The following is a 26,452-nucleotide window of genomic DNA, read 5'->3' on the forward strand; positions in this document are numbered from 1 at the left end:
AACTCTATGACTCAAATACTGCGCAGAAAGTATTAATGCTCTGTAATTTATACCCTTGCCTGTGGTATTATTATTGCCCAATTGTTCATGTTGATCTTCAGAGGGTGGAACTTCAGAGGAATATCTATGGGGGACCAAGGCTATACTTTGGAAAAAGAATATCTTTATTAAGTATGCATCACATGGTCCAGCCATTTGACCCACAATCTCTGCTTTTTTTTCTCCCCAGCACTGGCTTGAACCTAACAAGTCCATCTCCAAGCAAATGAAATGTAAGTGTCAATCTGTGGGTTCACTTTTGCTATGAAATGTCCAAAGATAGATTCTGTTCCCTTACAAAGTTTCTCCTGCCGGGGAAGAAATGGATGAAGTTGACGGTCTTGGGGTGGGGGCTTCTACCTCCCAGTGAGAGCTATGTAACTTCTCTTCTCTTATTTGCTGGCCTCAGCACTTCATCTCATATTTCATATTCAAACAGGGGCATTGATGCCTACTTCCCTTTGATTGTGGGAGTTGCTAGTAAATGGTTCAGGGTGGGAAGTCAGTCTTGGGGGAGTGATGAGAGAGGCAGGTGTGTTTTGAAACTAAAATCTTGCTGATGGCTTTACTGAAGATTTTAGTATTCTTTCCCACCCTTCAAGCTCCCTGATATAGTTTTCTTGGTACTAGTTTTCAAGCTGTGGTCCTCTGAACTGCCTTTTTTCCCCATGAGCTCTTAGAAAAGTCAGCTTGGGAAACATCTCTCTAGAATATGGAATATCTGGTCATCCTCTTGGGGTGTTGTGAGGAGGGTGTTGACTGATGGTCCCACGTGGCATGATGTTTTGTCCTGGTCATCTGTGCCACGCTGTAGTCAACCTGCTTTTATTTATGGTTTAGAGGAGAGCTTCTGAAATGCACCTCAGAAGTTCACTGCCTGCCCTGGAATCCATTTATCCCTTCATGTCAACTTTCCCAGGGCTCTGAAATGTGGGTGATAAATCAGTTTCTCATCAGAGATCAGGTTAGCACATATTATGTCACTTGTCATCATTCAGGGGTTTCTTCTCTTTTTCCAAATATGAAGCAATTATTCCGGGCAAAGTTTTTAAGTGGGAAAAGGAAGAAACTGAACATGGATGGCAAACTAGTAACCAACAAGTCTATTCCTCAACTCTTTTCTTTTTCCCTCCTTCCCTCTCCCTTTTTCTCTCTCTGTCCTTCCTCACACCTCTCTCTGTCCCTCCCCATTCTTCTCCCAGCTCTCAACAGCATACTTGGGCCAGTGCAGGACACACAGCCAGCTGGGTTGTTCAGGCTAACACCCAGGGCTGCTGTGGGTGATGGGTGCTGCAGAGAGAGGGCAGGAAAGATGTGTGAGATGCAAACAAGGGCAGCAATGCACGTGGGCAGTTCAGAGAGGTCAGGCTCTTGGGGTGAGGCTGGAATAGAGTTGGGACAAGCATCCAAGAAGAAGTAGCAGAACACGGGTATCAGGAAGCTCTGTATAGAATGATACTCAGGATAATGAGAGTGGACTAACTTGTCTGAGAAAAAAATAGCTGACGCCTGGCTTTTATCCCTTAACTACAAAGTTTTGATATTTTTGTTTATATGTTTTAAAATATTTAGACAATTTTCCAGTAAAGTTATTTATAGTAAATGGTTATGAAATATTTTCCTTAGGCCCCACACTTTTTTGAAATATAACTTTATCTCTAAAGTAAGATGTATTTCAACACTTAATAGAAGAGAAAATTTTAAATTTGTGAAGATTCTTCTGTTTAAGAGTTTTGTGTCACAATTAGTAAATTTGAACAACAACTCAAAATATATAATGTTTTTTAAGAGTGGTTTCAAGATTGACGTATGACTATTGGCCAGTTTCAATCTAATGACAAATAGAACCTGAATCTGGAAAAAAGAATTGTGTAAAATTCAATTTCTAAACCAGAATTGGTGACTCACTGATTCCAGGATCTAGTAAGGGTCTTAACTGTTACCTAGTCCTCTGTTGTATTATTAAGAACATTAGTGAACAAAAATTATGTAATTTTTCTCAAAATCACAAACCCGGTTTTGTGATTGTTGATGGTACCTTTTAGTATCAAGAATTTCTTGTGTTCTTGTATATACGTCCTGAAAATATTCAGGACGTATGTACATGTCCTGTAACGTAAATTAGAAAAAAAATTTAAACTAGGACTTATAGACTGTTAACCCAGAAAAACTGGGTCGAACCCCTAGGACTCATCCATGAATTTATCAACAGGATCCGGTTGCAGAACCCCAGGCAGCTTCTTCTTTGGTTGTGGGTATGCTGTTTATATTCTGACTGCCTTTGAGTAGACAGTGAGACCGTAATTCCTTGGAGGAAGAGTTTTCCTCCATTCCCATCTCACTCACCAGTGATAACCAACTTTGTCCTGACCGCATTAAGATCTCTCTGGCTATGGGCGTTCCCAGGGTTGGCAGAAGACCAGCTGTCCTGATGGATAAACTTTGTACAAAGCTATTATTATATCTTACTAGTATTTTAAAAAAAATAGTTTTTTAATAGTATCATGTTTGTGGTTTTTCTAGCAGTTCAGAAAAGTTTAAACTATTTCCTTTCTCCTCCCCCTTATATCTCCATGCTTACTCCAAAGAGATAACTATTATTAACAATATTTTTTATATCCTTATGGGAATTTTTATTTTTATATAAACTCCCCCAACTTATATAAGGTCTTTCATAAGCAAAAATGAGATCCATCTCTATATATTATTCTTCACCTTGTTATTTTTTCTTAATAATTTTAGAGATTTTTTTCCCCAAAATCAGTGATTGATGATTACTTATTTTTTAAAGCTCTTTATTAGAGTATAATCGCTTTACACTGTTGTGCCAGTTTCTGCTGTACAACAAAGTGAATCTGCTGTATTTATACATCTATCCCCATATCCCCTCTAGCCTCATTTTAAAAATGTTTTTTGATAGTTAATTGTACGCACCTATATAATTTACTTATTAATGGATGTCAACATTGTTTCTGGTCTTTTCTTATAAATTATGCTGCAGTAAACACACATATGTCTATGCTTGTATCTTGAACAAGTACATCTGTACTAGAAATTCCTAGAAGTAGAATTGTTGGATCAAAAACTATATACATTTTATATTTCCTTAGAGATAAAGATACATCCAAAGAGCTTATAGTAATTAACTCCACTAATGTTAGATAAGAGTTCTTATTTCCCCCAAATCTTGTTGAAAATAGGTATAAACAAACTTATTTTTATGGTGACATCAAATTTACTAGGGAAGAGAAGTATTTAATTGAAAAATTCATTGTTTGGACAGTTATTAATTATAAATTTTAAAACTGAGAAACTTCTTAAACCAGTCTTATTTCGTCTCTGAACTTAGGAGTTACTTTACATTTTATTTTTTAAATGAACGTGTGGTAAAATTGACTTTATTTTGTGTGACCACCTCCACAGTCAGGGTACAGAACATATCACTCCAGAAACCTCCCTTATACTGTCCCTTTGTAGTCACACCCACCTCCCCTAATGACTAACAGCCACTGATCTGTTCTCTGTCAATATAGTTTGTATCTTTTGAGAGTGTCATATAAATTGAGTCATACAGCTTGTAATCTTTTGAAACTGGCTTTCTTAATGCAGCATTAATAACTCTGAGATTCATCCAAGTTCCTGTGTTTATCAATACATGATACAGAAAATTAATGCAAATAGTTGCTCTTTGAAAAGATCAAGAAAAATTGGTAAACCTCTAGCAAGACCAATAAAGAAAAAAAAAAAGAGAAACACAAACTACTAATATCAGGAACAAAAGAGGAGATGTCACTACAGACCCCACAGAACAACTCTATGGAAGTTCAACAGCATAAATGAAATGGACCAATTCCTCAAAAACCACAAGTTACCAAAACTCACCCGATAGGAAATACATAATGTGAGTAGTTTTACAATTATTTAGGATACTAGGTTTAAAACCTTCCAGAAAGGAAATCTTCAGCCCACTTGCTGCCATTGCTATTGCTGCCAGAACCCCTTTTCTTACTCTTCAGGCCTTAACTAGGAGCTTCTAAGTCTGTGCTGATGCCCAGGTATCTCTGAGTTCTGTCCAGGGGAAAATGTGGTGAACTCAGCACTTCACTGATGCTTTGAATTCTTGTCTTCGTTTCCAATCTGCCTGCTACTGTTTACTTTCCAGAGACCTTAAATAGCTGCTGCACATATTCTGTCCAGGTTTTATAGCTTCATTCAATGAGAGAGACAGGGTGGGGTGCAATTAGTCCATCCTGCCTGGAACTGAAACTTTAAAGTCAACTTTTAATCATTCCTTGTATACTAGGTAAAAATGCAGATAGGCTACATAATTTACCTGGGAAGCATTGAGGGAATATCTTTCTCATTTCCGTCTTCCACCATTGTATATCCATAAGTACAAATGTGGACTGAGCTGGTGATTATTCTTCTTGCAAAAGTACTCAGATAATAGACTGCCTACAAACAAAATGTTAAATGGAGTGCATATTTTGAATGTTTGGTTTTCAGAGTCCTTGCTTTCCATGCAGGAATGTTGCTGTGTAATACATACCGACTCTTCTCACTTCAAACCTGCAGCTTTTAGCCTTGTCGCCATGACTGTGGAATGTAGCCCAATGTGTATACATGTAGAGACACACAACAAGAGGACCAAAATTACATGTCCTATAGGATGTATGTAACCACACAAATTATATTAGCATGTAAATATTTTTAAAAGCTATACACTATGGCTCAGAGGTATGGAAATGTGACATTATTTCCCCATGACTGAATTCCACTTGCTGTGAGCTCCTGTCTTGCCACTTAAGGGTAACTCAGGATCTGCCTGTTTAGTATCTGATCTCTTTCAGCAAATTACTCAGTGACTTCATAATTTAAACATAGTCACTTGAAAGTGCATACCCTACGTTGGAGTCTTCCTTTCCTCCTTCCCCAAAATGGCATCACGAGGCAGGGGAAACTTACTTACCATCCATCGTGGCCAAGAGGGTGACATCCCTCTAGTGCACAATCCTCTGAGTCCTGAAGGACTTGTGTGTCTTATGTGATTTGGCCTCTGGTTGCTGGCATCTTTCCTCACTGCATCCTCTCTGGATGTAATTGGTCGCAGTTGGCCTTTGTGTGCTGGCGTGTGCTGCTGAGACCAGTGGCTCCTGCCATGGTCTTGACCTTCAAGGCTATAGACTTTGCCCTCTTGTGGTACCCACTCCATGTCTCTTTCACTTGTTGCATGTCAGCGCTTCTGCATTCACCACTGGCACAGACAGAAACTGCTTAGCCCCTTCCGTGCCACACTTCGGCCTCAGGGATACTCGATGTACCATCTAAGGCTCATTTCTGCTTAAACACACCGTGCTGCCATTTCTTCAGTGTGCTCCAAAGTTCCAAACAGAACACTGCCCCTAAACTCTGGGGTTTCTGTGTCTTGACCCCCCTGCACCTCACTCCATTCAGCCAGGCCTAGGGTGCTGAGGGGTGCTGAATTCCTTCTCAGAACTCCAGAAAGCATCTTAACCTTGGTTATGTCCTCTCTGGATCTCTCCAAGCTCTCCACACTCTCCACCTGCCACCCCTTCTCCACAACTAGTAGGGCTTTTGCCCTTGGATATAAGATTAATGTCCTAATACAATAGCTTTTTTATGTACAAGCAGTAACTGTTTCTCAAATGCAATGACAAAGAAGTGCTATTATTTACAATAGCAATAACAAGTTAAAACATAAATTTCTTATAAATAAATGTGCGAGATCTATATAAATAAAACTGAGATTTTACAGTGGCGTTACTTAGAGTAGATTTTAAAAAGCTCAATAAATGGAAACTTCTCATGTTTCTGGTTAATATTAATGAAATCAATTTGTCACAAATTAATGTAAACATTAAATAATTTTTCAAGTCACGATTTCAGTGAGGTTCTCTATGGCATTTAACAGACTGATTCTAAGGCTCATTTGCAAAATAAAATGCTCAGAAGTAGCTAATAAATATGCAAAAAAGAACAATGAACAATGATGGGGTCTTATGCTATTAGTTAGCAAATCAAGGCCTGTGAGCTTTAGTAATTAAAAGAGGCCTCATGATACACGCACATAGTAATTAAGGTAAAGTCGGGAATAGGAAATGAATCAGTAGAACAGAAAAAAAATCCCATTATTTGTGAAAATATGGGTTATAATAAAGATTGTATTTCATATGAGACAGATTCAAAGTGTAATTTGGAGGTTGCCTTTTCACTTGGGGAAAAAAAAATTGAAGCCATACTTCACATCATACATGGGATTAATAACAAATGAATTCAAAAGCCCAATATATTTAACAATTTATAGAAGTTTAGATAAAAATTTAGGAGTATTTATTTTTATTTTTCAGTAATACGTTTATTTTTTGGCCTTGTTAGAGGATTATACAATAAGCAAGAGATTTGCCATTAATCTATTAAAATAGAGAAGGATAATTGAAAAAAATTGTGATATTTCAATTGCTAGTACGTCAAAGCTGATCTTGTGCTCAACGGAAAAAATGTAGCATGGAAGTTATCGTTTTGTCTCCATATGCTTAACTTTATGTTTGTTCATTAATGAGCTGTATACATTGTGATAAAAACGCTAGGTTAAAGATGCTAAGTAATACTTATTGAATGAAAGTTGAGTGAGTGTAGTCAATTCTGTACTCTGGTTTTTTTTATGAGATGACTCAGAGTGCAGTTCAGCCAACATATTCATTCATTCGACAGAAATTTTTTATAATCTTTTGATCCTGTTGCCCATTTCTCCCATCCCCCACCTCTAGCAATCACCAATCAGTTCTCTGTATCTATTCTGTATCTTTTTTTTTAAGATTCCACATTTAAGAGACATCATATGTCTTTCTCTGATTTTTTTCACTTAACATAATGGACCTTGAGGTCCATCTATGCTGTCACAAGTGGCAAAATTTCATTCTTTTTTAACGGCCAAATAATTCTATTGTGTATATATATGAGGGTGAGTCAAGATTTATCTGCACTCTGGCTGTAGAATTTGTTTCAATTAACTTTTAGAAAAGACAAATACATCATTTTTCAACATAATCTCCTTGCTTTTCAATACACTTTGTCCATCTGTCAACAAGCTGTCATATTCCCTCATTAAAAATGTTTTGGGCTGAGCTGCGAGCCACGAATGCACCACTGTCTTCACTTCTTCATCAGAAGTGAATCTTCATCCTTGTAGGGCTTCTTTCAGGGGACCAAACAGGTGAAAGTCTGATGGAGCAAGATCAGGACTATAGGGAGGATGCTTTAACACCTCAAAACAAAGTTTTTGCAGAGTGTCTACAGTATGGACAGAAATGTGCAGACATGCATTGTCAAGACATGCAAGATCATAACATCCTTGGATAACAGTCCTCTGCGTTTAATCCGAAGTTTAGGCTTCAGCTCTTCAATAAGCATCTCACTGTAATAAGCACTGTTGATTGTTGAACCTTTTTCCTGATAATGTTCCAATAGTAACCCTTGAGAATCCCAGAAAACTGTAAGCATCAATTTTCTAGCCAAGGGTTGACTTTTGAACTTTTTCTTGGTCAGCTGTTTAGGATGTTTCCATTCCATACTCTGCTGTTTACTCTCAGGCTCGTAGTGATGAATCCATGTCTTGTCACCAGTAGTGATTCTCTTTAAGAAACTTTCACCTTCCTTAGAGTATCGGTCCAAATTTTGTTTCCAGATATACAAATGCTTCTATTTATGCTCTTCCATGAGTTGTTTCGGTACCCATCTAGCACAAATTTTTGAAACCTAAGTCTGTCATGGATTACTTCATTTTGAGGTATTAAGGCATCCTCCCTATAGTCCTGATCTTGCTCCATCGGACTTTTAACTATTTGGTCCCCTGAAAGCAGCCCTACGAGGCCCTTTGCAGCTCAGCCTAAAACATTTTTTAGTGAGGGAATATGACAGCTTGTTGACAGATGGACAAAGTGTATTGAAAAGCAAGGAGATTATGTTGAAAAATGATGTATTTGTCTATTTTAAAAGTTAATTGAAACAAATTCTACAGCCAGAGTGCAGATAATTTTTGACTCACCCTCATATATTCACCACACTTTCTTTACCCATGCTTCCATTGATGAACACTTAGATTGTTTCCCTGTCTTGGCAATTGTAAATAATATTTCAGTGAACATGGTGGTGCATATATCTTTTTGAGTTAGTGTTTTTGTTTTCTTTGAATACATATGCAGAAGTGGGATTGCTGGATCATTTGGTGGTTCTATTTTTAATTTTTTGAGGAACCTCATACTGTTTTCCGTTATGGCTGCATCAGTTAACATTCTCACCAACAGTGTATAAGGGTTCCCTTTTCTCCACATCCTTGCCAACACTTTCTATTTCTTCTCTTTTTGATAATAGTCATTCTAACAAGTGTGAGGTGATATCTCGTGGTTTTGCTTTGCATTTCCCTGGTGATTAGTGATGTTGAACATCTTTTCATGTGCCTGTTGACCATCTTTTCATGTGTCTGTTGACCATCTGTATGTCTTCTTTGGAAAAATGTCTGTTCATTTCTTCTGCCCATTTTAACTGGATTGTTTTTGTGCTGTTGAGTTGTATGAGTTTGTTGTATATTTTGGGTATTAACCCCTTATGAGATATATGATTTTCAAGTATTTTCTCTCATTATTATGGTTTGCCTTTTTATTTTGTTGATGGTTTACTTTGCTGTGCAGAATCTTTTTAGTTTGACGTAGTCCCACTTGTTTGTTTCTGCTTTATTGCTTTTACTTTTGGTGTCAGATTCAAAAAATTATCGCCAAGACATATCAAGGAGCTTACATCCTACGTTTTCTTCTAGGAGTTTTATGGTTCTACATTCAAGTCTTTAATCAATTTTGAGTTGATTTTTGTGTGTGGTGTAAAATAGTGGTCCAGTTTCATTGTTTTGCATGTGGCAAGAGAATTCCTAACATCATTTATTGAAGAGACTATCCTTTCCCCATTGTATATTTTTGGGTCCTTTGTCATAAATTAATTGACTATATATGGGTGGGTTTATTTCTGGGCTCTCTCTTCTATTCCATTGATCTATGTGTCTCTTTTTATGTGAATACCATATTGTTTTAATTATTATAGCTTGTAATAGAGTTTTAAATCAGGGAGCATGATGCCTCCAGGTTTGTTCTTCTTTCTCAAGATTTTTTTGGTTATTTGGGGTCTTTTGTGGCTGTATACAAATTTTGGGATTAAACTTTTTGTGAAAAATGCCATTGGAATTTTGATAGGGATTGCATTGAATCTGTAGATTGCTTTGAGTAATATGGACATTTTAACAATATTAACTTTTCCAATCCATGAGCACAGACTATCTTTCCATTTATTTGTGTCACCTTCAGTTTCTTTCCTTAATGTCATGTAGTTTACAGTATACAAGTCTTCTGCCTCCTTGGTTAAATTTATTCTTAGGTATTTTATTCTTTTTGATGCAACTGTAAATGGGATTGTTTTCTTAATATCTGTTTCTGGTAGTTTGCTATTCATGTATAGAAACATAACAGATTTTTGTGTATTGATTTTGTATCTTGCAACATTACTGAATTCATTCATCAGTTCTAACAGTTTTTTTGATAGAGTCTTTAGGATTTTCTCTACATAATATCAAGTCACCTGCAAATAATGACAGTTGTACTTTTTCCTTTCCAACTTGGATGCTTTTTATTTCTTTTTCTTGCCTAATTAATGTGGTAGGACTTCTAATATGATGTTGAATGAAAGTGACAAGAATGAGCATCCTTGTCTTGTTCCTGATCTAGGAGGAAGAACTTTCAGTTTTTCACTGTTGAGTATGTTAGCTGTGGCTTGTCATAACTGGCCTTTATTATGTTGAAGTATGTTCCCTCTATACCCACTTTGTTGAAAATTTTTATCATAAATAGATGTTGAATTTTGTCAAATCCTTTTTCTGCATCTATTGAGATGATCATATGATTTTTATCCTTTATTTTGTTAAAAATGTGGTGTATCACATCAGAAGTATTTTTTATAATTATGGAGTCAAACATGGTTTCCTAAGGGAAACATCAAACCTGGAAATAACAAAGCAAAATGCTAACAAATTTGTGCAAAATTTATACATTTGTACTAGAATATTTGGTTTGTTCACTGCACAGAGTAGATTTTCAATAAATATTTGTTGGATGAATGAGTATAAAATGAATAATAAATTAAAATACAAGCAAAATAATGGGAAGAACATGTCAAATATATAAAAAGTAATACTATGCAGAATATGTAAAATGTGATGCTACAAACCCAAAGATAATTCAATAGAAAAATGTAAAAAAGAAACACATAGAAGAAATTAAAATAAATAGCCAGTAAACTCATAAACAGATGCTCAACATCTCTGTAAAAAGGAAAATGCAAATTAAAACAAGATATTTTTATTTGTTACGCTGGGAAAATTGTAAATATTGCTAATATCCAGTTGATGAGGGTAACACTTCTGGTGGTATGTATAAACTGGTAAAGCCATGTGGGAAGGAAATTTGGCTATATCTTTCAAGATTAAAAATGCCTATGTCTTTTGATCAAAGTCATTTCTATGAACCTATTGAAAGCAAAATTTGTTCCAGCACAGGTATATATTATGCGAGGATGTCCATTGCAGCGTGGCTTATAACATTGAGAATTGTAAGGAATAAAAAGCCTAGCAATTTTGGCAAGGCTAAATAAATTATGTGGAGTTCATGTAGTCATTTAAAGGAATGAAACAGGCATATATTATTGACATCAAAATATTTATTAAGTATATTGTATAGTTTAAAAAGCAAGTAAAATTCAACATATAGAATGATCCATTTATATGAAAATAAAAAGATTATTTTACATGAATATGTAAGTGCACGGAAGAAGGACTAAAAAGATGTATACTAACGGTGGTTACTGCTGGGAAGAGAATGAGGTAGAGAGAAGTGAGGCCCTAGTGTTTTATTACATATAGTTATATTTTACAGTGAGAATATATTCACATATCACTTGGTAATAAAAAAGAGAAAGTAAACAAAAGGAGAGGAAGCTTTATGCAAAAGAAAGGAATAAAGATAGGAAGAAAGGAATCAAAGTGCATTATGCATTAAGCATGTACTATAGAAACAGAGAGCTAGATGAAAGAAAGCCCACTTAGTCTTCTAAAGAGGCTCTCTGCTTAATCCTGGCTGGTGCCAGATTAGCCCAGCAGAGCAGTTAAGATCTTATTCTTGCTCTACGTATCACGTACTGCGCTGCTGCCAAGCACTGTTGAAGGGACAGGGGTTCTTAGAAATGGCTTCCGCATGGAAATCAAGATGGGGAGGACCCCCATCCTCTGTGTAACACATGGATTTGATTCAGCCATAAGAGCAGTGTTGAGTCAAGTTGCTGGCTGATGTCTTTGGTGCTCCCTCCCCAAAGTTATGATAGATTTTCATGGAAGCCTGAGATGGCATGTGATTTGTGTCTCTGGTGATATTTATGAAACTTCATGTTTATTCCTTAGCTTTCCAGCACTCCTGGGGGCTAATGTAATGAACAGGCCCCTTGCTGCTGAATGATTTTGTCAGTAGGGAGCATATATTCCTCTGTAGCATAGACAGAGAGTACTAGGAGCATAGACTGCATTCTGGTGTCAGGAACAGAAAGAGAACAGCCACAGCTCCATACCCATATGTGAGGCCAGTTTGGATGCCTGACTCCCAATTCTGTTCTTCCACTTATTCCCTTTGCTGAGTACATCAGTTCCTAAGGCTGCCAAAGCAAAGTACCATACACTAGCTGATTTAAAAACAATAGAAATTTATTCTCCCACAGTTCTGGAGGCTAGAAGTCTGAAGTCAATGTGTCAACAGGGCCATGCTCCCTCTGGAGACTCCTCTGGCTCTTGCTGGTGCTGGCCAGCCTTGGCATTCCTTCCTCAGCTTGTGACTACATCCCTCCACTCTCTGCCTCCATCTTCGCATTGCTTTCTCCCTGTGTTTCCCTGTGTCTGTGTCCAGGTTTCTCTCTCCTTTCTCTTATAAAGGACATCAGTCATTGGATTTAGGGCTCACCCTAACCCAGTATGACCTCATAAATTAATTACATCTTCAAACATGCTGTTTCCAAACAGGGTCACATTCTGGGATTTCAGGTCGATATGAAATTTGGGGGACACTACCTAGCTTACTGCATTGAACACCCCAATTTAGATCTCCCACACCCTTCAGCATTTCTATTTACTCTTTTGAGTGACCTTCATGCTTTTGTTTTGTGGCTCATTTTTTCTCCTTTGTGTACGTGTTCTTTTCTGCTGAACTTGACCGTATGCTTCTGACAGTAAAGCTTCATACATTTTACTTCTCCTAACACCCACAGTCTCAGTAACTCCATCTCTAGACCTATTGGGGCAGCCTGTCCCATTGCCCTCATGTGTACATACATACTCATCTAATCAGATCCCCAGTATTTAGTTTGGAAGATTTCTTTACTTGGTCCATGGCTTACTGCAAGGCAATGCATGTGATCAGTTCGTAATAAATGCTTGTTGACTAGAATCAAAATACTTCTTTTAGGGAGGGGGCAGAAGAATTTAAACTACCATATTCTTTAAAAACAAAGCAAAATACACATATCTGAACAAAACTCATTGCATAAATCGAGTATGTAACACTAAGTCCCCAACTGCTGTGGTTTAGTTTTGGCTAGTTTTCCTCTTTCCAGTTTTCTTCTTTCCAGTGCTTCTTTCCAGCTTTGGGAGCAAGTTTCTTTTATTCTAGTCACAGCTTAGTAGGGTTGGCTAACTATCTCTTTTTCTCCCAGGTTCAACTATTTCATCCAAAATTTCCACTTTTGATCCTTCTCTCAAAAAGTCCGTGCAGTTTGGGTCTAAAAATAATTTCCACATTGTGCTCTTTATTTCCCAACATGGGTAGAAATAATAACAAAAGTAATGACCAAAAAACTCTTAATTTTATAATGTGCAATTCTAAATGATGTGTATGTTTAATAAGCCACAGATTTCTCATTTTTAACCTTATCGTTATGGTGTGGTTGGTGGTAGCAGTGATGTCATTTTGATTGGGTACAATGGTGGGCTTCAGGGAGGACTCAACACTCCTTGTGGGAAGGAGGGAATGCGGCAGGAGTGGTGGAGAAAGCAGAGGGAAAGGAGCATCCTCCAGCAGAGGCCCTTATGTCACTGGGGAGATACTTTCAGGGCTTCCTTCTTCCTTCAGGAGTGCCCGTGTTGTTTCATAACAGGCCACATGATTCAAAACTACATGTGTGTTGGCAGCATAAAAGTCTGAATGATAACCATGATGGGCCAAGAGATTCCATGCTTGGTATATCAGTACTAGAGGTGGTTCAAATGTGGGTCAACCAGGTTAAGAAAGCTCTATTCATACCTGTTTCCCTTTGTTTGGAAATACTTTATAAGGCCTCTTTTTTAGATGCGTTTTGTAGTAAAAAAAAAAAAAAAAAAAACAACTCAGTACCAAGTTACATAAGTAATTGCATTTGGCTGTTATAATTATTATTATTACTAGTTGATTTATACCAACTAACATAACTCCTGAGGGGCCAGTTAGTTACACAACATCTTCAGTAAGCAGGCACCTGGATCTCTTGTCTTTATATACTTTTGCTAACTTTTTTGGCTGAAATTCTCAGGTCACTGCACCCTAGTCCCAGGCAGCAAAGCTCTTCTTTAGAAGCAGGACTGCCAAATAGCTCTTCATATGTGCACCTATTTCATGTGTATTCCATCCCCACTCCTTCCTGAGAAATGACAGTCTCCGCCTCACCCTTTGAACCAAGATATAGGGCTTAGTCAAGTTGAAGGGCTCTGTCTCATCCACGTTGGTTTCTTCTTCAACCTTTGGAGTAATAATAAGTCCTGGGGGTGAGTACAAAGGTCTTAGGCAGCCTGCTGAGCGCTCTACATCAACTCCTCCTCATGGTCTCTGTAACAGGGCCCCTGGGCCAGACCCGACCTGCCATCTGGTTTTGTATGGCCTCGCTCTGGGAATAGGTTTCATATTTTTAAATGGTTGGAAGAAAAAAAGGAAAAGATGATATTTTGTGACATATGAGGAGTATATAAAACTCAGATGTCCGTGTTTTATTGGAACACATCATGCCATTTGTTCACATCTTGTCTGCGGCTGCTTTCACACTGTAAGAGCTGAGGGGAGTAGTTGAGATAGCGACCTTGAGGTCTGCAAAGTGAAAAATATTTCCTCTCTTACCCTTTATAGAGAGCTTTTGCAGATCCCTCCTTTAGGTGGCTGGGTACATGATTATCCCCATCTTACAGATGAGGAAATGGAAGCTGAGAGTTTTCAATTTGTCTGTAACAATTTGTCCAAATGGTGAACTTGAGATTAGACAGGCTGGATATCAAAGTCCCTGTTGGAGCGTCTCCTGAGCAGCATGGGCAGTCGGAGAATTCCAAGAACAAGGATTTGTGAGGCAGCTGCCCAGCACTCCAGTATCCCCTAAAAGAGTTCTTAGGGTGTGACCTCATTCCGTGTGTGTGGGGGGGGGGGGGGTGCCTGTGTGTGTGATTAAAGTATGAGAGCTATAATAGGAGCAGGATGAATTAAATAATTTTTTTTAAAAAAAAACCCTTGCTTTGGAAGTAGAGGAGATGCAGTACCAGTAACATCTTGGAGGCTGCTGCTTGTCATTTCAGGAAAAGAGGGATGGAGGGATTATCCCTGCTGTTGATGACGCCACGAACAGTTGTCGCTGAATGTTAACAATCATTTCCAACTAGAAGAGAGTAGTCATTAAGAGAGCAGTTCTCTGTGCCTGGCTCCTTTGATCGTATCCCAGGAGTTCTAGTTCTTGAAATGAGGGAGTAATGCTTGCCCTTTGGGCGCTCAGTGTCGATTTGCACCTGCGCAGATTGTGTGCTCCCGCGCCGGTTCATCACGGAGCGCAGCTCATCAGCATCCCTGTGAGTGCTGCTGCCCCACGGAGAGGTGGGGTGTGGTCCTCAGCTCTCACTTTAAAGCCCCTGGAAGGACCTGGGAGGGACAGTATTCATTTGGTTAAGCATAAAAAGGTGCCAGTGGTGCTGAACAGGCCAGGAACCTCTGATGCCTCCTTGGGGGTCCTTTGGAAAGTAAGCCTCTTATTTGCCGGTTGTTAGGGGTCTTTTCTGCAACACCAAACCCTTTGCAATATTTCTGCATAGTCTGAAAGTCTGATAAATTGGTCACACTTCGTTTTTCAGGAATCCCAGGGGAGGGAGGCATTAGAGAGGCATATTCCAGGTATAGATACTGCCCTAACATCTGCCTGCTGAAGCCACGGGCTCCTGTTTAAAGGAGTTGGGGGAAGTTTTCCATAGCTGTCAGCCAAAATGTGTGTGAGAAGGATCATGAGTTTATTTGTATATTCCCCAAGTTATGTTTTTCCATTGTTCTTTACGATGATTGGAGGAAGACCACTATATTTTAAGAAAACTGCTGAGGGATGTTTCACCAGCAAAAAAAAAAAACATCCTATTTGTCTTTACAAAGATTTGAGAATGGTTGTTGGTTAAAAATAGAAAGTAATTTTTTTCATTTTCACTAGGGAGCCTGCTCACCTAATCGTTTCTTATCCCCATCCCCGTTTCTGGGCAAGGTCTCAAAGTGGAGATGAAGAAGTCTGTCTCTGGTTTATAAACGGCTATTCCTCTCCCCATGTTCTCACTGTTAACAAACCACCGAAATGATAATATGCTGGGATCTGCTGATGCAAAAAGGGGCCCCTGAGCTGCTCTGTGGTGACACTTGGCCTCCCCAGCCCTTGTCTGGCAGGTAACAGAGGGCTGTGAGAGAGGAGCCCTGCTGTTTTCAGTGTGATTCCATGCTCCTGGCATTTCAAAGTGGATTTTTGCATTTTTTCCCTTCTCTGCTCCTCAGTGGTATTCTCATTTTTAGCACTTACACGGCTGAGTAAATGCTTTTCAGCTGTTGACTTAAGTACAAGTCAGTCTTCTCCATCTCTTCCCTCCCATTTCCAACCTCCCCTTTCCTTCTTTTCTTCTGGTAGAAGTGTTTACCTAAATGTGAGCTCTTGTTTGTTGGGATATTGTGCCATGAGCACGTGCCAAGAGCCCATTGGGTCTGTCCAAACACCTCTGGGGAGGACGCCCTGGCCCCCGGTGCTGTTCCCTCTTCCAAAGCAGGAAACAAAGAAGTTAAGTGTCTTGCTCAAGGTCACTGGCTGAAGTCCCTTTTGAAGTTTGGGCACTCATCCCCTGGGGGATTTGGGGTTCCCACCACCCCATGTTCTTCTATCACTGATGCCAAAGCCTTAGTACCACAGTAGAAATGGACTGTGGTGTCATCCGCATGGGGTGACCATGCTGCCTGATCTAGTAAAGCCACACAGTGGCTCTTCATGATGATGCTGTCAGGGAAGGGCCCCTGAGCAGACTGTGGGCTTTACTGCCTACCTGTTACCTCCACGCCAGGTGTTTCCTGCTCTGCAGATAGCGCCTTCATCAGACATTTCCAACTCTGATTCTGCGCCAAATGTTTGGCACAGGTAAGAGTCATCCTTTACTTCATTCCTCTTTCTCTGTAGTGTAAGAATAAAAAGACATGGAAGCTGGAATGGCAGAGACTGAGCTGCTAGGAGAAGGGGGTAGGCTCATCTCCACAAGGGGATTTCGACCTTAGACTCATACTGGGGAGCGTTAGGCCGGCCGTCAGCTGGAGCCTGGGAAAGCTCCTTTTCCAGCATGTGTGTAGCTGGTGTGGGTGCCAGCCAGTGCTCCAAAGCTGGGCTTTTGACCCCAAACCACTGCCAACATATATGGGGGATTGTTTCATGATTTAAATTTTTAAATAATTGTATTTCTTCCCTTGTTTAGTTTTCTAGAAGGCAGTAAAGAGAATTGCGCTTATGTTTGTAGATCTGGTCGCGTGGAGATGAGGAAAAGGGAACAGGGTGGGGGTGGTCTTCCCTTACCCCTTAAATCCTCTCTTCTCCTCCACAGCATTTATGACCTTCAATGTCCTATATGTTTTGCTTATTTATTTTGATTTTATATCTGTTTACCCCACTAGAATGTGTCCTCCATGAAGACAGAATGTTTTGTGTTTATATCTAAACCTGTGCTTGATACCTATTAGGTATTCAAAGTTTTTGTTGATTGAATTAATTAATCCTCCCACTAGACGTAGCTATTCTAACCAACTCCAGGGTACGTGAACTTGTTCCAGATGTTGAAGGGAAGAAGCTGAGTTGTAGGACCTGAGATTTTCAAAATATAAATCCTAGAAATTGCTGTAGTGATTTAGACTGTAGACTTCCTAGACTAGTATTTTGATGGGATGAATGTGATGGCAGTTCCTGGCTGTTTGCCTTGATGTCTGCCTCAGAGGTTGGGCATCATCATTCATTCATTCAGCCAGACAGGCAAAGAGTTGAACTTTTATCAATAATTATCTCTGGGAATGGAAAGCTGAACAAGACATATAGGCCCATTCCCTCGTAAATCTTGTCATCTATAACTAGATCAGCATTTGGGGGGGAGGGTTATTTATCTTTTCAGCCTCTTCCAACCCTGTGAAGAAGCATCCCTTAGCTTTACTACTTGTTTATAATATAATTTTTCATCTACAGCCTTCAGTGAGTTCTCGAAGAAACCCAGGGCTACCTGTGGTTCATTATGTCCAAATCATGTGCTTCTTTTAACCTGCAGGAAAACTTTTATTGGCAGCACAGGATCAATGATGCTAGATCAGTATGAGACAACAGTAGGGGTATATATGATGGTAGAAGAAAATGGGTAGAAAATTTCAGACTTGAAAATTGCTGCCTCCTGATTTTTCTGCTACCCGCTCGCATCCCTTCTCTGATAAGGGGTCTAGTGGTGAGCATATCACTAGTACCTTGTATTAGTTTCTTCCATGATGACATCCTAGCAAATGGCAAGATGCTTAGTGACTTTTTCTATATGACTTAGCATCAGAATATATGAAAAGAATTATGGCTGTCAGTCTGTTGTAAACTCAGAGTGAATCAACATCGAGCTGTTGAGGGGGAGCAACGGTTATGTCCAAAGCAAGGCCAGTGATGGTCCCCTCCCCTGAGCGGCTCTGGCAACCCCTGAGGCCCTGTGCTTGAGGAAACACAGAGGAGGAAAGAATATACCCAGGGTGAGGGCACTCAAAACTGTTTCATGTGAGGAGCAGTTAAAAGAACTGGGGATGTTTATTTTAGAGAAAACTCAGAAGCACTGTAAGCTCTGTCTTCAAATGATGGAGGGGCTCTCCATGTGGGAGAAGCATTAGATTATTCTGGAGCCTCAGGTCTTGGAAGAAGGATGGCTGGGTGATAGGACTGTGTACTGTGAGGGTATTCAAAGATGGCTGCCTGCAGAGCCGCGTCTGAGCCTCACTGCTTGATCCCTTAGGAGGAAAGCAAGTCCCGATTTGTATCCGATGAGCTCAGATTTGTATTGAAGCCAGCCTGGGGCATGGCAAGCGGATATGCTGACCAGGTAGCAGAGAAAATGACAGCTCTCATTTGAGTCTACCTTCTGTGATCCTCCTTTCCTCTATTTGCCTTCAGTTGGCTGATTTTATTCCCCAATATTCAAATATTGGGAGTGTATATTAAAATACATAATAATGTTTAATAATATATAACATAGTGATATATGGAATAAAATATATGATTTAATGATATATATAATATACATTATTATTAAATATAATATATATGTTACATACATTATAGAATTGTTTGTGTGGGAACAACCTGAATGATGATTAAGAAAGAATAGTTGAGGGCTTCCTAGGTGGCGCAGTGGTTGAGAATCCGCCTGCCAATGCAGGGGACATGGGTTCGATCCCTGCTCCAGGAAGATCCCACATGCCGTGGAGCAACTAAGCCCGTGTGCCACAACGACTGAGCCCATGCCCTGGAGCCCGTGAGTCACAACTATTGAGCCCATGTGCTGCAACTACTGAAGCCCACGTGCCTAGAGCCCATGCTTCGCAACAAGAGAAACCACGGCGATGAGGAGCCCATGCACCACAGCAAAGAGTAGCCCCCACTCACCGCAACTAAAGATAGCCTGTGCACAGCAAACAAACAAAAAAGACCCAACACAGCCAATAAAATTAATTAATTAATTAATTAAAAAAAGAAAGAATAGTTGAGTAAATTCTAATGCATCATATGAACTATTATGCAGTTATTATACACAATGAGTTTGATCTGTAATCTACTGCCCTAGATGGATGGGCAGGGTAGGGAGTTAAATGGGAAAAGCAAGAGAAACATATTCAGTACATAGTATGATCTTGTTTTGTGAGAATAAATTATATTTAAAAAATTACATATGTAATCATGTTGGCATATACTTTGTGTGAGGATGACAAAAGTGAGGAAGCATAGAGATGAAGTGGTTGTTAATAGCGGTTGGAGAGTTTGGGTTGGGGTGGGGACCCGAGGGACACAAGAGGCAGGAACAGAGACAGTGAAGAAAAGTGAGAGGGGACAGCCCATCTATCCGTCTATCAATATCCATCTATCTACCTGTCTGTCCTCTATCTATCATCTGTCTATCTATCTAGTTTCATTGGTTGTGCTTAAACATGTATTAATTTTGAGGACTTTAATAAAAAAAGAAGAAAGAAGGAAAGGAGGAAAAGTTTCTTTTATGCTATTATTTTTACTCTGTTGCTCTTATAAAAACTGTCTCAACCTTTCTATTAAGGACACTCCAGAAGTTTTATAATGAAAAAAAAACTATTAGTTTTCATTCTTTAGAGGTGATGATTTGAACAAGTTGAAAGAAATCTGGGGAATGTATAAAGATAAAATATTTTGAATCAAAATTGAGTTTCTAGATATTGTGAAAGATGAATGACTTAAGAATCATTTGTATTTTTCTTCATTGTTTCTTTGCTGTATAGGAGGTGTCCATTTTCTCCTAGTGCTCCAGAAAAATGTTCCCTTTCTTAAATCTAGGGAGCACCAGGTCAGGTTAGGAGCACCCAACTTGGTTAAGAAATTTGCTAGTTTCTGGTGAGGAAGTGGAGCATTGAGCAGAGGGTTCTGACGTACGTGTGTGTGTGTGTGTGTGTGTGTGTATTTTTAATCAGTTTTTCTCTGCTGAGAATCCAGCAAGATGGTGCTATGTTTTCCTGGTATTTAGATGCTTTCTTCCAAACTATTTTAGATAATTGTTTTCCATATTAAATTATCCTCATCATACATTCATTTTTATGCCAATAGTCCTTTCTACATAAAGAATTTGTATACATACAGAATAGCCCCAGACATTGTAGAATTGGCTGGTGATTTAACCCCTGCTTATTATGAAAGAGGATTTAAAACAGAATAGGGTGCTGTTTCATATTCACATTTGGATGTAGACTCAGAGCTGATCCCAAGCAACTGTACTGATACAGAGACAAATAATGAGTGGGTATGTCAGATCCATAGAAATAATAATACTAACCATTGTATTTCTTTGATTTTAAGATGCTCATCTTATATGCTAGCTGAAATCTGAATGCATCTTACTACACTTGTGTGCATTTATTAGGTTAATATTGGAAATCAACAGTGGTCTTATAATTAAAAGGTATCAGAAATCCTGTAGAATCCTCTTGGCTCGTTATTGAGTTCTCGGATTAAAACATTCCAGAATCAATGCCACTCAACCAGAATTTCAGTCTGCATAGTGCATTGATTTAGACAAAACAGGAAGCTATAAAAGTGTTTCTTTTCATGCAAGCGACTGCCTCATTGATAGATAACACTAAAATAATACTAAAATTACATGAAGTAGAATCTGTGCGTGGCTATGTCCATTTTTAAAATTTTGATTTTAGTTCAACGGTGCCATCACTTTGGGAAAACTAGTCATGTGCAGTGGCATATTTCCACCTCACAGGCTAAAAAAATATTTCACTAGGCCAAAAACTTGAGTGGTACTTACGAACAATTTATCTGTCAGGAGAGAATGGGAAGAATTGGAAGAGAAAATGTTATTTGAAGCCGTGACCTGGAGAGAAGGAAAGAGAGAGCCATGACATGGAAAGCTGTGCTGACTGACTAGATTGCCTGTATCCTGAGTTTGCTTTAGGCGTCTTGTCAAGCATTTCCATTGAGTTTTGTTGTCACTGTTGCTTTGTTTTCTTGGGCATGATATCTGTTCTTTCAGAAAATCCCCCTGCCCCACCCCCCAAGCTAGGCTGGAAGGCTTCATGGCTGACTCTCCTGTGTGTGTTTGAGTCCGTGGTCTTTTGCTGCTTTTCTCATGCTTTTTCTTTATGATGTTTCAGCTCATCCACCATACACCATGTGCTTTAGAGTGAAATTCTACCCACACGAACCCTTGAAGATTAAAGAAGAGCTCACCAGGTATTTTTTGTTTGTTTGTATGTTTAACGTGCACCTTGAACCAGCCAGGGCCTCTGAGTTTTACTCCTGTCTAGAGCAGAACGTCTCCACCAAGCAGGCGCTCAGCTCAGCATTTGGCTTGGAATGTTTCTCTTGCACTTAATTGTCTTGGGATTTTTCAAACTGTTGTCATTGGGAGTGTAATTAACTGCATGAAAAAGCAGTGGGTATAAGGAGGAGGTGCTCTCTGAAAACATCTGACAGTGGGGTGCTAAAAATAAATAGAAGATGACTGTCTTTAGGATATGGGCAAATTCATAGCTAGTGCAGCCCCTAGGGCCTATCTTTTGGATTTAAGCTTTTCCGGAAGGGAAAAGATCCCTTGACAGAATGGACTGTTTGTCATCCCACATTCCACTTGCTAAATGACCGACCCCGGAGCCGGCTTCGCTCTCCTTGTAGACTCTTCTCAGCCCAACTCTCTGCATTTTCTGGTTCTCAGGCCTCCTCCCTTCTTGTTTCCCTCTGTCAGGGCCATGTGTAAGTAGTCCACCTTCTGCGGTTTTGGCTTCTGTGAATAGCCTTGGCCAATGCCACTGAGCGGGGTCCCGGGAAGGGCCACTTGGGTGGATGGAGAAGAGCCCCCGTGTGCTTAGTTCTTAGTGAAGCTCTGGTTTGGTGGCTGAAAAAAGTCACTGTGTCTAGTCGTCTCTCAGAATAATCTGCATGTGTCTGAATGCAGCCGAGGAGCAAAGGCAGTTGGCTCTGATCATCGTGTGCAGAGGCACGTGCTGGGTTTTTAGGTATCGTGCTCCCTCATTATCCACGAGGGTCCGGTAAAAGTCCACCAGAGTGGTGCAAGGTGGTGTTGGAAGGGAGCCAGTCTCTGTTAGTAATTTGTGCACAGCCATTGGTGGAGGTTTGTGCTTGGGGGGGGGGGGGGCAGGGTATGCGTGGGAAAGGAAATGATGGACATTGTAATTCGTGGTTGGTGTTTCACAATCTGGCCTGTGTTTTTTTTTTTTTTTTTTAATTAAGGTAAAATTCACATAACATAAATTATTTCCACTATTTCAAAGTGTACAATTTAGTGGCATTAAGTAAATTCACAGTGTTAGGCAACCATCACCATTATCTAGTTCCAGAATATTTCTTATCACCCCCCCAAAGAAAGCCTGTACCCATGAGCAGTCACTACCCACTCTCCCATCACCCAGCCCTGGAAACGACTCATCTACTTCCTGTCTCTGTGGATTTACCTGTTCTGGACTTTTCATATAAATGAAATCAAATGGTATGTGGCTTCAGCCTGCTTTGGCTTGAAACATTTATTCATTTATTTGTTTAGCTCTTCCTCAGTTCCTGCTATCTCCATAGCCCAGGGGTAGGGGCTGTGTGAGCTACCAAATAAATAAATAAATAGAGAGAGAGAAATTTGTCCTGCCCTCTGGGTGCTAACAGTGTAATTAGGAAGATCAAATCAAATAGTAATGCCAGGCATTATTTTGTCAGGGGCCAAAATGACTCACTTCCGTCATTTCTTTAAAATCTTGTCTGGAGGATGAAAATCGAATATGTGTCACAATATAAATTAAGGATGGATCTTTTGTTATTGTTGAGAATAGTCCCATTTGAAAGTAAAAGGGTACAAAGTTTTAGTTATTTATTATTAAATATAAAAAGTTATTACTAACAGTTATTTTAGTTATTGTTATTAAATCCCTCTCAATTAAATTTGCTGGCATTTCCCTGCATTTGTCTGAATAGTTAGGATATGAATAGTGAACTTTGTGAACATTTTTGTCTCCAAAGGAAATTAAGACAATACTGTCCTTGCACAGGTAGAAATGGGCTTTTCGGCTTCAACACAGTCATTAGAATTCAAAAGGAATCTACAAACTGTGCAATGGCTCGGGTACTTATGATTCAAATTGTCTTGAAAGAGTTTAGTTTTTCTTGTTTGATAAGTTATTTTATCGTAAGATTAATCTAAAATTTAAGAAGAATTTAATAAATGAGAAGCTAAGGTCACATTCATGACCAGGCTTAGGGGTAAAGAACTTTGAGAAAAAGCAGTTTTAAAAGCGCAAAACAACAAAAATACTACCAAAAAAGGACATTTGAAATCATTTTTTAAAATCCTCCTTTTATCTCTTCATTTACATAGTCACCTTACAATCCTTTTGATTTCTGGGGCGTTTGTAAATGCTATATACAATTGAATGTAATAAATTTTTTAGTAAGAACCATCTTCAAATTAATGTTAGATAGAGAAGCATATCATTAATGGTGGCATAATAATGTATGCCCCAGATCCTCTTGTGTTTTTGTTGCTTAATTCTTTCATGCATGGAGGGGTGAGACCAAAGGAAAATGCATTACTTTTTTTTGTGGTGGCTATTATATTAAAAAATGAGTATCTGAAGCTGAAGCCATTTGTAAGGCTCAGTGGATTATGTGGAATCCACAATAATCTGTGATTATCTCCGAGTTCACTAATATGAGCAAAAACACAAACTCAGCTGTTGTGAAAGCTGATTTTCTTTTCTCAGGAAGCTTTCATCAAACTCAGTTTCTGAGTTATAGGATCAGAACCCAAACCTCTCATTCAGCAGTAAATATTTGTTTGAAACTACTTTTCACTGCTAAACTCACCAAATCATGGAAAGGAATGCTTTTTGTTCAATGCATACATTCAACATGTAGAAAAGAAACGTGATGGCATTTGGCCTGGTAGTTTACATTCTTTAAGAAAGGAAAGATTTCAGCATCTCAAGTATTTGTGTGACCTTGGTATTCTGAATGGTCTAGGGCCATCGTCCTCAAAGTCAGGTCCCTGGATTAGCAGCAACAGCATCACTGGGGAATTTGGCCCCTGTCCCAGACCTGGGATGGGGCCCTGCAATCTGTATTTTCATAAGCCCTCCAGGTAATTTTAAAGCATGTCAAAATTTAAGAACCGCTACTCTGAGGCAATTGGATTTTCAAAAGTATTAGTTTCTTTAGGCAGATATTAGAGTGTACAATTCAGTGGGTTTGGTATGTTCACAAAGTTGCGCCACCATCACTGTGATCTCCTTCCAGAACATTTTCATCACCCCCAGTTAAGAAACTCAGTACTTAAGCAGTCCTTCCCGATTCCCATCTCCCCTCCAGCCCCTGGCAGCTACTAAGCTATGTTTCTGTCTTTGTAGGTTTGTCTATTCTGAAATTTTATACACATGGAATCGTATAATATGTGGCCTTTTCTATCTGGCTTTTCACTTAGCTTAACGTTTTCAAGGTCCATCCATGTTGTAGCGTGCATCAGTAAGTACTTCATTCCCTTTATGGCTGAATAATATTCCATTGTATGGATATACCACTTTCCCTTATCCTTTCATCAGTTGATGGGCATTTGGTTTAGCTATTATGAAGAATGCTGCTGTGAACACTCATGTACACATTTTTGTGAGGACCCAGGTTCCAATTTAACTGGGTCTGCGGTAGGGTCCACATTGGTATTGTTTAAAAGCTCCCCCAGGTGATTCTAATGTGCAGTCGGGCTGAGAACCTCTGGTTTAAAACCTTATTACTCAAGTGTGGTCCATGGGCCTGCAGCTCAGCCTCACTGGGGAGCTTATTAGGAATATGAACTCAGATCTACTGAATCGCAGTCCACATTCTAACAGGATCTCAATTCACGTGCTCACTAAAGTGTGAGAGGCACCAGTTCAGGGAGCACCTCTGGGTCCTTGACGACCGAGTGTAATCGTGTTCCTTTGATAAAATGCACATGAACTCCAGGTAAGAAATTTATTAGGGACTACCTTCGCATCCTGCACACAATTCCATACCAAGTTGGGGGCAGAGAGTGTCATTTGAGCCTCCACTGTGTCCCCAGTGCCTAACACTGTCACGGTATAAAGCAAGTGTGAGATAAAGATTCAGCAAATGGAACCACCAAGGAGCCACTGGACCCTTCAGTGCATCTGTATGTCTGGAGATGGCGAGCTCTTGGGGTGTGGGGTGTGGGTGGGCTGCCAGCGCCTGAGTGATCTGAGCACCTAGTCACGCTCTCTGAGTGGGATTGAAGCTCCTCACAGGCCGAGTAAAGATTAGGTTATTTGAGCCCTGGAGGTGGTGACTGGGACTGATCGAGTGGTGCCCCCACCTGGCCTAAAGAACCTGGAAAGAAAACAAAACAAAACAAAAAGATTGGTCTCTGTGACTTAAACTCTAAAATAAACAAAAAGAATCTTCACACATCTGTGAAGTTTCTTTCATCAGAAACAATACACCGTAGGACAGCCTTCAATGGAAGAATCAATCCAGCTAAGAAGTAGGAGATCTGAAGACAGCATGATCAGCATAGAGGGACAGAGGGGACAGTGACAAGAAGAGCCTCAGCCAGGGGAGGCAACCTGGTACCTCCCCCAACCCCAGCCGAATCAGGCCCATGTGTATTTTTTGTTTGGCTCTACCGTGTTTTCAAAAATAAAGTTTGCTGCAACATTTACAATTCAAAGGATTTCACTTCTAAACCAGTCTCCGTATTGCTGGAGCCTCTTTGCAGGAGCCCACACCCTCCGTTCTGCTTCCCGACCCCTTCCTCGCGGCCCATTTCACTCAGTATCAGGTGTGTCTGGCCCGGAAGTCATCTGAGTTTGCCATCCCTGGAGAGGGGGAGAGGACACTAAACAGATGACCGTTCTTGCTATAAATAAGTTGGCTTTCTGGCCCGCTAACCAAGTTTTTTTGAGATTGATTAATGTGAGGCTCTCTCTGCCCCTGGGACTAGTCTCCGTAGACTGAGTCGGTTTCCTGACTCTCCCTCCCTCGAAGAGCATGGGCAGCCTGTATCTGAGGTGCTGGTGGTCGTGATGGTGGCGGTGCTGGGATCCTGTGGTTGTCATCACCAGGGACAGTGGCCCCTGGGCTGTGACTCTCCTTCATCCTTCCTGTATCTCTTTGGAAAGGGCCAGCCACACGGCTCTGGAAGCTGCCGCAGACACTTCATGCTTTCTGAACTCTGGGGCCCTCTCTCAGTTTTCCTCTGCTTGCCCTCCGAGGGGTG

The 26,452-nt window shown here is 39.9% G+C and overlaps 1 protein-coding gene across 2 annotated transcripts in view; it reads left to right on the forward strand.

The window, feature by feature from the left end:
- FRMD3 (FERM domain containing 3) overlaps nucleotides 1-26,452 on the forward strand; it is a 280,138-nt gene that overhangs the window by 154,675 nt on the left and 99,011 nt on the right. For both annotated transcript variants that reach the window (XM_057724971.1, XM_057724970.1), the window contains exons 3-4: nucleotides 230-272; nucleotides 21,339-21,417. In XM_057724971.1, the coding sequence (XP_057580954.1) occupies nucleotides 230-272; nucleotides 21,339-21,417 (122 nt within the window). The remainder of the gene's footprint in view (nucleotides 1-229; nucleotides 273-21,338; nucleotides 21,418-26,452) is intronic.

Source organism: Hippopotamus amphibius, chromosome 2 (genome assembly GCF_030028045.1).
Source record: "Hippopotamus amphibius kiboko isolate mHipAmp2 chromosome 2, mHipAmp2.hap2, whole genome shotgun sequence".
Lineage (NCBI taxonomy): Eukaryota > Metazoa > Chordata > Mammalia > Artiodactyla > Hippopotamidae > Hippopotamus > Hippopotamus amphibius.